Below are 13,497 nucleotides of genomic sequence, written 5' to 3'. Positions count from 1 at the left end.
GGGACCCCTAACCTCATGACCATAGACCAATTCAAATGGACTGAAACCTGTGGACTCATTCGGGGAATCCCTAGTTGCAAACAGTAGGAATGAGATCCCTTTATCCCAGTCATCGGGATAGTCTTCACAATAAGCCCTAATCATGGTCTTCAAAGTCTGATGATAGCGTTCTAACGCTCCTTGGGACTGTGGGTGATAAGCAGAGGACTTGATCTGCTTTATTCCCAACTCCTTCATAACTTGCTGAAATATTCCTGACATGAAATTTGACCCTTGATCAGATTGAATTTCCTTCGGCAGACCGTACCTAGTGAAAAACTGCACTAACGCCTGCACCACTGTCTTTGCAGTGATACTTCTCAAAGGTATCGCCTCTGGAAACCGTGTAGACAAGTCCATAATCGTCAGGAGAAATCTGTGACCCGACCTCGTTCTGGGTAAGGGTCCGACACAATCAACAAGAACCCTAGTAAAAGGTTCATCAAATGCAGGAATGGGTATTAATGGAGCAGGCTTGATAGAAGGCTGTGCCTTACCAATAATCTGACATGTATGACATGTCTTACAGAAATGCACAACATCTTTGTGCATCTTAGGCCAATAGAAATGCCTCATAATTCTATCTTCTGTCTTCCGAATACCGACATGACCTGCCATAGGTAACTCATGAGCCATTTTCAGAATATCTGTGCGGTAACAAGGAGGAACTACAACCTGGTGAATTATACACCAATCTTCATCAGCTGGTCTCCGGGGAGGTCTCCATTTCCTCATCAAAATGTCATCTTTGACATAAAAGCACTCAGGAACCTTATCAGCCTCAGCCTCAGAACATGCTTTCTGTGACAAGCTTTTTAATTCTGGGTCTGCCTGTTGTGCCTGTACAAGGGAGGATTTACTAAACAAACTACCATTGTTAGCAACAGAGCCTTCAACACTATCCCCATTCAAATCCTTGAAAAAGGTTTCAGCTAACCAGACATCAGTACTCTCCTCTACATCAGCAGATTCCGCATCATCCTTTTCAGCTCTACGAGTCTGAGACCTAGTAACAACACAATCCGGGAAAATCCCAGGAAAATCTTCCTGCAACAATTCAGTTTCAGCTACCTCAACGGGCTTTTCCGAAACCACTGGAGATGCAACAACTTTATCTCCAGCCAAGTCGTTACCTAACAAGAAATCAACACCTTTCATGGGTAATTCTGGAACGACACCAACAGTCACAGGACCACTAACTAGGTCACACTTTAAGTCGACCTTATGCAAAGGAACCGACATGAAATTTGGGCCAATACCTTGAACTAAGACGTTGGCGTTCTCTGAACTCTCCGGAGGAAGAGCCGAATCCCCTGGCACCATCAGGGACTGTGCAGCCCCTGTATCCCTAAGGATCACCACTGACCTACCAGCAGCACCAGTCGAACAAGGGGATACTTCACCATCATGCAAAAAACTTCTAAAAGTTTCATCAACCTGTTTGACTTTATCAGCAAATACCAGAGAAACACTCTCAACATCTTGATTGGGCTCTGATGGAACAAACTCCATCGAGGGAACACTTGTTTGCTTGACAAAACCCATGTCTTTCTTAGTTTTGGTTGGCATTCCAACCAATTTCCAACATGATTCTTTCAAATGTCCCGATTTATGACAATGAGTACAAATTTTGGAACTACGACTCTCAGACCTTTTGGTTGATTCTGTGCCCCCACTAGCCTGATTCTTGTTAGCGTCTTTGTCCTTGCTTGCATATTTTCCCTCACTAGGTTTATTGTGGGATTTAAATGACCCTTTACCTTTCTTTTTCCAATAATTCTTGAAAGGAGGCCTATCTCCACTACCTTTATGTGTGACCTCAAATTCATCAGCTACTATGGCTGCTTTACTGACTTCAGTAACTCTATGGTCATCTAAGTGAGATTTAATGCCAAAAGGAAGACTCTTTTTGAATTCTTCTAGGAGGACAACTTCCCTAAGGTGAACAAAATCTTTGTCAACTTTCAGTGATCTGTACCACTTATCGAACATCATTTCTTGTTCCCTAGCAAATTCAACATACGTCTGGCCTGTTTGTCTTTGCATGTTCCTAAATTTATGTCTGTACGCTTCTGGTACCAACTCATATGCATTGAGAATTGTTTCTTTCACTGTAGCATAGTCACATGATTGCGTTTCAGAGAGCGAAGAATAGACTTTTGCAGCCTTTCCAACAAAAACACTTTGGAGGAGAAGAGTCCAGTATTCCTTGGGCCAATTCAGTCTCTTGGCCACTTTTTCAAATGACACAAAATATGTATCAACTCCCTCTTCATCAAATTTTGGCACAAGGCGAATATTTTTCGCCACATCAAAGCCTTGGGGAGATTTATCTTTAACAGAGTTAGTATTAGTATTTGCATGAGCTAACTCCATTTCTTTCAACTTTAACTGGTACTCCAATCTCATTTTCTCCATTTCAATGTTTTCTCTGATTCTTTCCTTTTCAATGTTTATTTTCTCCTTTTCAAGGTTGATTTTCTCCTTTTCCAATTCAATATTTGCTAGTTGGATCTGAGCATCATCTGAAATATTGATAGAAGTTTCAGATTCCTCTGTAAGCTTCATGTGACTAGCTAACAAGTCAATTATCTCTGCCTTCTTTAAACCTGGGGCTAGAGATACACCCAAATGATCACAAACTGTTATCAAATCATCTTTCTTCAGTGACTTCAAATGATCATATGACAATTCTGTCTTTGCAAGAAATTCTTCAACATCAAATGTAGCCATAGTGAATATACACAAATACAAGCACGTAATAACACAGTACAGTATATTCTAGAACTTTCCAAAAATTTCCAAAATGTTTCCAATTCAAATTGGCTTTTGTTTCAAATTGGCTTATACAAATTTGGTTTTCGTTTCCCGGACAAGCCCCCAAAATTATTTGTTACGATACTGCAACAAATAACAATCAGAAATTGAGATTAATTTCCTCTTTTTTTATTACAGGAAATAATTATACATAAATAAAACAAATAATGATCTTACATAAATCTCTTGAAGTGTCCGATGTAAAATCCCGAAGTGATGATACTATATCCAAGTAATAATCCAAATGATAAAATCCCAGTTGACTGGCGAAAATTCACAATGATGGTGATGATGAAACTGATGTTGAAGTCCGATGAATAATAACAGTCACTGTAACGAGTTGAAATGTCCGTGAAGACGATGTTGATGATGATTAACAGTCAATTTCAGCAATCCATGGGTTGAAACGTGTTCATTGAACAGGTTGATGATGTTGATGAGAACTGATAATTTCTCTCTCAAAATAACTGCAAACAGTTCATTGATGCATAAACTGCTCTGATCTGATCTGGTGAAGTGATCTCATATGATGTGATGTGATCTCCTGCTCTCATATGATGTGATGGTGTGATGATGTGATTAAAGAAACTGCAGCTATTTATACTAAGTTTCAACTAATCTAGAAGCTTCTAAAAAATGTCACCACCATAGAAGGTTCTAGCACCTTCTTCCAAAAGAACTTTCTCCTTTCAGGAGCAGTCAAAATCCAGAACACTCTTGAATGACCTCATTGAAATCAACAGTGTAAACAAAATACCTAAGCCTATTCATTTCCACTACCAATACAATTCTATTGTTTGGCTTTTCCTTATTCAACAATAAAACTCCTTGGCCTTTAAATAGGCAAGGCCTGCATAATAAAAAGACATCCTGGAATGTTCTTTACAATTCTTGGCTATCCTTAAAGGGAAATAACTAATAGATAAATGTAATTGCCTTTTAAAATTCTTTTACAATTATTCATATATGTAACAATAGAATATCCAATGTCTGTATGTATGTGATTTATATCTCGTGACTTTTGGAATATTTTTTTAATCAAAAATATTATGATTTATTTATGTCATGTCTTTGTAATAGATTTTTTGTGAAAAATAGTATTATTTCAGAAGTTTGATTGAAGAATAAAGACTGACAAGATAGAAAATAAACATACACTATCAGCTTTGTCTTGTGTGTTTCTCTGTAAATGAACACCAGGGGTGATCTGCTAGCAGCAAATATCAATTTATAAAAAAAATCAAATCTAGATATTTTGTACTATCAGTAAAAATTGATGTCAGTTGCTGGTGCTAATCGTTGTTTGGGTGTTAAATTGGACTTTGATTAAAAAATGGTAAATTCCTATAGTTGTGGGGGTCTGATTGTCTCTGCTTTTACAGGTCAAATCATTCTCTGTCCATGCTTCTTGGTCTGCTTCCTCCTTGGGGGTTCTCATGGGGGAAGGGACAAGATGGTGAGGGGAGAATGGGGGGCATGAAATGGGTATGGAGGGAGAGACAGAGCCATAGATCTTATAATTATAAAGAGAGGGGGTATGGCTGAGACCATTTCATGAAGCTGTTCGTAAGCTAAGAGTAACTTTAAGAACAACCGCCAATCGTTTCTTGTGGTAAATAATATTTACCATTAAATGTTCATTGGTGATTATTGAGAAAGGTTCACCAGTCGTTCTTAAAGTCGCTCGAAACTTTCGAACAGCTTCGCGGAAAAAAAAACCCGGTGGGTGTTTCATAAAACTGTTCATAAGTTAAGAGCGACTTTAAGAATGACTGGTGATCCTTTCTTGTGGTACATGGTATGTTCATTGGCCATAGTTTAACGCATAAGAGAGTATCAACAGTTGTTCTTAAAGTCGCTCTTAACTTACGAACGTCTTTATAAAAGAGGAATAATCAGAGAGGATGCTGAAGAGTCAGAGAAAATGGGAGAGATAAACGGAACGCATTAACCAAACTACGAAAAGTAAAAATATTGATGTAATTCATGTGGGGGAATGGGGTTTTTACACAATCATCTTTGCTTTACCAAACACCTCATTCTCTGGTTATGCATCCCCATTTGTGGTTCTTAATGGGGATCGGTCAAGAGGGGCATGGCCCTGGGAAACAGCTAGGGTGCTGTGTGTATTATTCTCCATAGGCAGCACCCCCAGATTTTCTAGGTGTTTAAAAATGTAACCAAAATGATCTTCATTTTGTAGGGAACCCCTTTTTTGTGCTTTTCAAATTGCTTTGGACCCCAAATAAATTCCATTTGGTAGCAAGAACTTTTTTTTCAAATTTACATCAGCACCCTCAGTAATAAATTGTTACCAGGGCCCTGTAGAGGGGAGAAGGGGAAAGAGGAAGGGAGGGAGAGAAGCATGTTAGAGTACAAAGAGAGGTTGGCATTGAAAAGAGGGGCCGGGGGGGAGATGACAAGACAAAAGAGGGAGGGGAAGTGTGTGAGAGAGAGAGAAAATATGTAAAAAAATGCATGAAATCGTGTCAAGAGAGAATATATAAACATAAAATCGTAAGGGGAGAGAGAGAGAGAGAGAATATATTTATGCCTGGAAGAGGGAGAGAAAATATATGTCTGAAATCCTATTAACAGGGATTGAAGAAAGGAGAGAGAGAAAGAGAGAGAATATACAAATAAGTCTGAAATCGTATTGAGAGAGATAATATACCTGATATCGTATTAAGAAAGGGGGGGGGGGTTACAGCTAGAGGATGAGTATTCAGACAGGTACAGGAGCCCGTACAGGAGCCAGTGAGTTGACCCATGGACCTATCACAAATGGTTGACCTAACTTGAGTTGAAAATTTGGGGAAAATAATTCAGACATATTAATGAACATAGAGATCCGATCGGGGAAAGGGCTATAGATTAGGGTAAAAAAATTAACATAAAAGTAGGATGGAAGAGATTATAGCCATGCAGGAAGCGGCAATAAAGCCTGCAGTGATTTATAATTGAAACTTCGGACAAGAAACACAGTGGAGTAAGCAGAAAGAATTTGAGAGGGTCTTAATTATTTCACAGTTCATGCTTTCTTTGTCCTTGCATTTTCCTACATGTAACACACTTTTAAATTCATGTAGTTTACTCCCAATCTAATACCTCCAGGCCTATACTTATATACTATATATATACTATAGTATACTATACTTATACTATAGTATACTATACTTATACTATAGTATACTATACTTATACTATACTATAAGTATACTATACTATACTTATTCAAGTCATAATTATGATACACTAGATTGAATCTAGTGTATCATCATGATTATGAATTAAACAATTAGGCCTGGGGGTATGAATGATAAACTTAAACCGAATTAGAAATACAAACAAAGCATAATTGATTTACAAATACTCGATTCGAAACAAGACAAATAGAACAGAGGGACAGCTGATGTACTATATAAAGATTTTTCTTGTATGATTCATCATTTGATACTATATAGTCATAATTACGATCTTATCTGATGTATTCTGAAGTTTGAACTTGAGCAGTTTAAAAAAGGAAACTATTGTTTGTTAAACACACATGGAGATCGATAAACTTGTTTATATATAGAAACAATTCAAATATTTCACTCTATCATCCTTAAAATAAAGAAAAGGAAAGGGATGGCCCATATCCAATTATTTGAAATGTGTTGCAATCATCACCTCCCTCCCACCTCTTGTTCAGGGAGGCCCAGATAGCCAGAGGCCCATGTTATTTCCATTCTATACTAGAATTATTAGTGATACCCTTTTATCCCTTAAAGGTCAAGTCCACCCCAGAAAAATACTGATTGGAATAAAAGAGATAATCAAACTAGCATAACAATGAAAATTTCATCAAAATCAGATGTAAAATAAGAAAGTTATGGCAAATAAAGCTTCGCTTATTTTTCACAAAACAGTAATATGCACAACTCATGCAGTGACATGCAAATGAGTCAAGTCGATGATGTCACTCACTATTTCTTTTGTTTTTAATGTTTGAATTATATACAATATTTCATTTTTTACACATTTGACAGAACCATATACATGTATTATGAACAATGCTAATCCACATATTCAGGGAGGTATCAATCTTAGTTTCACTTGAGGAGAAAATTAGAATATTTCATATATTTCATAGGGCCTGTGCAAAAGAAATAGTGAGTGGATGACATCATCAGTCTCCTATTTGCTTACCGACCAGGATGCATATATTACTGTTTTGTGATCAAAATTTAGCAAAACTTTATAAGGTCATAAATTTCTTACATCACATCCAATTTGATGAAATTTTCAGTTTTATATGCTTGCTCGGTATGCTTGTTGGATTTTTTCTGTTTTATAGAAAATTTTTTTTGGGGTGGACTTGTCATGTTTTTTATTTTGATTAAAAAATGGACAATAATATTGGCCAAGTTTGAATGTCAACAGAAAAATAAAGCCCACCAAATAACCCCCCCTATATATAGATCTGCTATCAGGGAAAGTGGTCTGAATACACAATCCTTATTGATCCCTGTCAATGACTACCACTTGTCCATTAGTGCTAGTCTTGTGCGAAGACCCACTTGTTGATCAAGGTTTCATCCCCATCAGGGTCGTCTGTGCATGTGCCTGCAGATTGCACCGTACCCCCCCCCCCCCCCCGACCCCTGCTCGCTTGTGCAGTGTAGAAGCTAGCGACTGAGAACAAGACCACCAAAATGTGCGAGCCGCAACTGAATTGAACTCTGTTTTCCGTGGACTTGGTCAACTTATTATTTGGGAATCTCATTCAAAAAGGAAATTTTGATTTTTTTGGTTCATTATTGAAAATTTACATGAATACATAGTTGTAAACTGAACTGCGTGGTCAAACATGGCAAGCCTGCCTTGTTTTCAAGCCAAACTACATCTACCGAGAGGGCAGCTGGTTTGGACAAAGTTTCAGCGGTTGCACGTATTGGAAGCCGCCAGAAGTACAGGGGTCGGAGCTTCTACCTACCCGCTGGTGGCGATAATTACACGGAGTACAACAACATCGACTACGTGCGATTTTGGGAGTAGAACAAAGGCAAAGCCATATCAAAATGACAGCCGTTCAATGATTTTTCGTGAGTTCAAACAAAATTTTAGGAGACAGAGCATTAGATCGTACTCATCTTCCAATAAATTTCCTGTTTCAAAGGTTCTTGTTGTTCCCAAAACGACAAGATACATGTTTGAGAAACAGCGCTTCGGTGGAGTCGAGACAGAAGAACGAATCAGACAAAGGGTAATGACAAAAAGCTTTTAATAAATTTTAAAGTGTTATCCTATGTGGAATATATGATATCAATTTTTTTAAAACATAGAATGGAAGAGAGGTTTGTCTATCTCTAAAGCGCGAGATCTAAATTTATCGTAAAACTCACAGATCATTTTGGAAAACATATAAAGTTAGACCTCTATGGCCTTAGTCTTAGACAGCTGGCAGCCATCGTTTTTTAAACATTTTTGAAAAAATTATTTCTCCTCGCACACAGACGGCTTACTATCGTGAAGCCAATTAGGGGGTTAAAACTTAAAAATGCAAAATTCCCCTGACGGGGCTCATCGATGTTTGTCTTTATTTCATAAAATTATATATAAAAAAGTGTACAATGTACCAAAATGAAGATTATTATTCCATCTTGGCCTGAAATGCACCAAAGCAGGGAAAAATAAACCTTAAAGGGGAAAAAACTGACTTATTTCGGCTGTGGCACAACTTCACTTTCCTGTTTTATCCGAACTTTACATAAACATATGGCCATTGAGTCCCTGAACAGATCGAGCTAGAACTTCGGTCTCTGTATTTGGTGAGTGGAGCCAACAGAGTTCAGCGGAACAACCAACATAACAGAGACCAAAGCTTTTTGTCTAATATGGCCTAGATTTAGATCTCACTCTATGTTCACGTTAGGTAATCATCTCTTCCATTTTTCTATTTCAATAGGTTGAATAATTTTGTCAAATATAAAACTCTAGAAAGTAAAAAGTTCTTATGTATTAAATTATATGGCTGCGACTTTTTCTTTGGAAGAGGTGTGCATACAAAAAGGGGCTTAAAGCTCATCTTATGCACAGCTCTTCCAAAGGAAAAGGATAGGCCTATGAATTTAATTGAACGTATATGTAGGCTGGTATGGTAAGATTATGTAACTTGTGTATAATTTTTTTTAGTGCATGACTTCAAAAGGAAGTGGCATGAAATTATAAATAAATATTATTGGGATCATCGCTTTGATCTTCCATGATTTCCACTCCTCTCATGGGTATAGTAATATATTCACCAGTCTAAAATCACAGATGGAGTGACAGGAAATTACTGGCCACCGCCTCCTTCCTGTATCCGATGATGATGATGAAATTCTTAAGTCTTTAGTGTACTCAATCTTGTCAAATCAAGGTTTACAATTAACATCATTTTGGACTGGCCTAAAATCAGTACCCATGCTTCATTTCTTTTTCTTTTATAAAAGATAAGAGAATGTTATGCTTTTAACAAGATGAGTTGATGTTGGGGTGATTTTATCATTTTATTTGTAAATGTATTTATTTCAGCTGATGGAAAGAGGATCAGACCTTGATTTTCTGAAGGATCGTCACAGAGTTCACACAGACAATACAGAGAGGTGCAAAGACATTCTAACGTAAGTATTTTCTTGAAGAAATGATAATCCCTTTTGCAGCTCATACTGGAAGCTAAACTGGGATGGGTGCATGTGCAGTCAATAGTTAACAGTGACGTTGGAGATTAACAGTAAAAAGTGGAGGGTGCAATTAAAAACATGACCATTTGGTTTATAATAACTGAAGTCCAACAGGTGGCAGCAAACTTCTGATAATTGGGAAGGCAACCACCTTGAAAGTAGTGAGCGAAGGTGTGTTGATACATGTAGCTACATAGGGAAGTCTGTTCCAGATTCTCACAGCACGAGGATAGAGTATTTGAAAGCATATATGGAAGCATCAGGTATGGTGAGCGTAAAGGGATGGTCCGGGCTGAAAATATTTATATCCAAATAAATGGAGTAAAATTCACTGAGCAAAATACTAAAAAAAATTATTAAAATCACATAACAAATAACAAAGTTATTGACTTAAAGTTTATGAATATTTTGTGAGAACAGTTTTATGCACTTCATCATGAATATTCATTAGGTGATGATGTCACATCCCCACTTTCCCTTTTCTTGTGTTATAATATGAAATCATAAAGGTTTCAGTTTTTCATACATGTGTAAATGATGTGTCTCCATTTTGATAAAATTAGTTGTGACAATAAATAACTAATGCACTTAATCAGTTGTCAATCCAATTGTTTTAGGTCTTGGTAGAAAAATTTTGAATAAACCTAATTTCATCATGTAATAGAATACAAAAGAACAAGTGGAGACATGACATCATCAGCACATCTTATGAATATTCATAAAGACCTGCCTCGAACTGTTTCACCGAAATAATGCAAATCTTTAAAATTCAATAAATTTGTTATTTGTTAATGTTATCCAATTTTGATCAAATTTTCAGCATTATTTTTTGTGAATTTTACTCTTTGCCAGTATTGAGATATAAATATCTCTAGCCTGGACCATCCCTTTAAGAGGATGATCTCGTCTACATATGTAGTGAGCAGAACTTAATAATAGGCAAGTAGTGGATTTGATATTTGTGTGAATGTCATTCATGTATAGCAGGAAAAGGGCAGGGCGAAAGACAGAGCCCTGTGGATTGCCTGATGTGACGTCTTTCCAACTTGATTGTGATCCATTCACTAATCACTACTACTGCCTGTTGTCTGTTCGATAGAAGTGCCATGATCCATAACAGAGTATCTCCACTTATCCCATAGTAGTCGAGTTTGATTTGCAAAAGTTGATGGGGGTACTCTATCGAATGCCTTCTGAAAATCCAGAAAGATTAGATCGGCCTTTCAGATGGAGGTGCGAACCTTAGAGTGTCATCTTAGTATTTTTCAATCAGCGAGTAAATGAACTGGTCATTTCTATTAATTTGAATATTTTATCACCAATTAAAGTGGAACTTGTGATTAATAGTTTTTTTTTGTATCTTTGTTTTTTGTCTTGTCTTGATAATTTCCTTTGCAAAATGTGAGATCTAAATTAATTTTCAATGAAAGCAGGCCATGTTGAAAAGGTTCTCTTAGAGAATGTAAACACTATACAGCATTACACAGAGTCCCAGGCTCCCAGGTTTATTTTAGTGGTATTGTTTGCTCTATCATTTAAAATCAAGGTATAGACAATGTGATACCTTGGTCACTTTGTTCTACGGCGGCCGTACGGCGAGTTGAAAACAGCTGTTTTATTCATTTTTGTTAAAACCACCTATATGTAGCTGGTACAAACAAAATGTTAAAACAGCTGTTTTTTACTCACCGTATGGCTGCCGTAGCCCCCACCCTTGAACAATGCCATATATGCCATAGATTTTTACCAATTTGAAGAAAATGTGTGTTTAATGGGTTTAGTGTCTATGTCTATTCCAGTCATTGAGAACAATATATAGTTTTACAAATTTGAAAAATAAAAATATGTGTATAATGGGTTCACTGCCTGGATCTTTGCCAGTCATTTGCAATTCGAAGATAATTTGTGTTCAGCTGTGTGATATTAAATTTACTTGGTTTTCATTGAATTCATTTTTATTTGATCCAATTCAGAAAACTTGGTTTAGAGACAAGAACAGTTGATCGCTACCACTTCAATGATGATGCGGTCAGGTGGGCGGACCTCATCGTGTCGATGGGAGGAGATGGAACATTCCTCCTCGCTGCAAGTAAAGTTTTGGACCAGACGCCGGTGATAGGGGTCAATACCGATCCTCAGGGATCAGAGGGTCACTTGTGTCTACCTAACAGATATACCTTCCTATTTGAAGATGCATTGAAGAGGATACTGTCTGGTGATTTCAGGTAATACTCCCCAGGGAGTGTAGAAAGGGTGCACCTTATGTACAGGAAAGCCAGAATCTGATAACCAGGATAATATCTATAAAGCGCTGAGATATAATTAGATGGATTAATTTACTGATTGATTACTTAATTAATAAATAAATAAATAACTAAATGAATAGATGAATAAATAAACATACAGATAATGATGATAATAGCTGGATTAGTGCCTTTTGCAAGAGGATGCAAGGCACAACTTCTTGTGCCGAGGCTTAAGCTCAAATTTCCAATAGTAAGGTAAAACAATAGTTACTTTTGTTTTCTCTTAATTCTTCTTACATAGGGATTCTGAACTGATAAATATGGTAAATATGTATGTAAATTAAGTCATTTTACTATCACAAACTATATTTCATATCAGTGTTGCAGTTTGTCTAATAAGAGACAACAAAGTAGGAGAGACCGGGGTTAGTTGGAACATGGGGTAAGTTGAATCATTGTAATTTTCTTGAACACCTGTAAAGTAAATTTATGCAATACTCCCCTCAATTTGTTGTTATCAATAATACAACTGCTGTATTATCAATGACAATAAATTGAGGGCAGTTTTGCACAAATTTACTTTATAGGCGTTAAAGAAAATTACAATGATTCAACTTAACCCATGTTCCAACTAACCCCCTACAGTTTTGTTGTTCCTCGTTTGAAGCGAGCTCCGGAAGCCCCCGTACTTTCAAATCAAAGCTCAAACTCCCCGTTTGCTCTGCATGCTGTACCTTGTAGGTGGATGAGACGTCAGAGGATACGAGTGACTGTTGATGGCTGCATGGTGAACAAAGATCCCATCGATCTCCATGAGCTTGAGCTGAGTTTTCCAGAGCACTATCATACACACAGCCAGCAGGAGAGGCGCATGCATCAGGGACTTGATTGCATGGTCAAGGGACCCCGAGTATTGCCTGTTAGAGCACTCAACGAGATCTTCATCGGAGAGTCATTGTCTTCCAGGTATGTTTTTTTTTCCAATATGATGTTAAGGCCCTATCACATTGTTCCGTGCAAGCCTAAGAGTGCCTGACATATTAAAGGGGTGACACGACATTTGCTCCTGCGACATTTGCTCTGGTCTTAATATCTCAGAGGTTGGGGTGAGGATTGGAATTGAATTTTGGCTTAGAATAATGTAAAGATAAGGATTAGGGTTCATATAGTTTTGGAGTTTAGGTTTTATGTTTTTAAGCGTGCGGATTTTTCACCGGAGCAATTGTCGCCAGAGCAAATGTCATGGAACCATTAAAGGGCATACAAACCAGCATCCTTCATAGACTCGTCTCAAGTCCTCAACTACTCATATCTGGCCATATAATAATTATATTACAAAAAAAAGCAAAATGGCTACCTTTTCCTCTCAAAAACATTTTTTCTTTCCAGGAATAAAATCATATACAAATTTTATTCACTGTATGTACTATAGTTATCGCAGATCAATAGGTGTATTTGAAGAGTAGCTTTTTACAACACACAGTCAATTAGAATCTCATCCATCGTTGGTCAGCTCACCCCCCCCCCCTTTAAGATTCATGATAATGATTCCCCCTCAATTAACATCTTCTATAAGGATAGTTGAGGGATAGTATATAAATAATGCACGTAAGCGCATGCATGCAGGGCCAAATAATGAACAATGTGCGAGAAGAGCCGATGGAGCCAAGGTCCGCAGGACCGAGTGC

The 13,497-nt window shown here is 37.3% G+C and overlaps 1 protein-coding gene across 2 annotated transcripts in view; it reads left to right on the top strand.

The window, feature by feature from the left end:
- Positions 1 to 7,642: 7,642 nt before the first annotated feature.
- The window catches only part of LOC121423570 (NAD kinase 2, mitochondrial-like), a 29,655-nt gene continuing 23,800 nt past the window's right edge, over positions 7,643 to 13,497 (top strand). For both annotated transcript variants that reach the window (XM_041618932.1, XM_041618931.1), the window contains exons 1-4: positions 7,643 to 8,104; positions 9,415 to 9,503; positions 11,537 to 11,788; positions 12,551 to 12,775. In XM_041618932.1, the coding sequence (XP_041474866.1) occupies positions 7,709 to 8,104; positions 9,415 to 9,503; positions 11,537 to 11,788; positions 12,551 to 12,775 (962 nt within the window). In that variant the 5' untranslated portion in view covers positions 7,643 to 7,708. The remainder of the gene's footprint in view (positions 8,105 to 9,414; positions 9,504 to 11,536; positions 11,789 to 12,550; positions 12,776 to 13,497) is intronic.

Source organism: Lytechinus variegatus, chromosome 11 (genome assembly GCF_018143015.1).
Source record: "Lytechinus variegatus isolate NC3 chromosome 11, Lvar_3.0, whole genome shotgun sequence".
In the NCBI taxonomy this organism is placed as follows: Eukaryota; Metazoa; Echinodermata; class Echinoidea; order Temnopleuroida; family Toxopneustidae; genus Lytechinus; species Lytechinus variegatus.
This window is presented reverse-complemented; position numbering and strand designations above follow the sequence as displayed.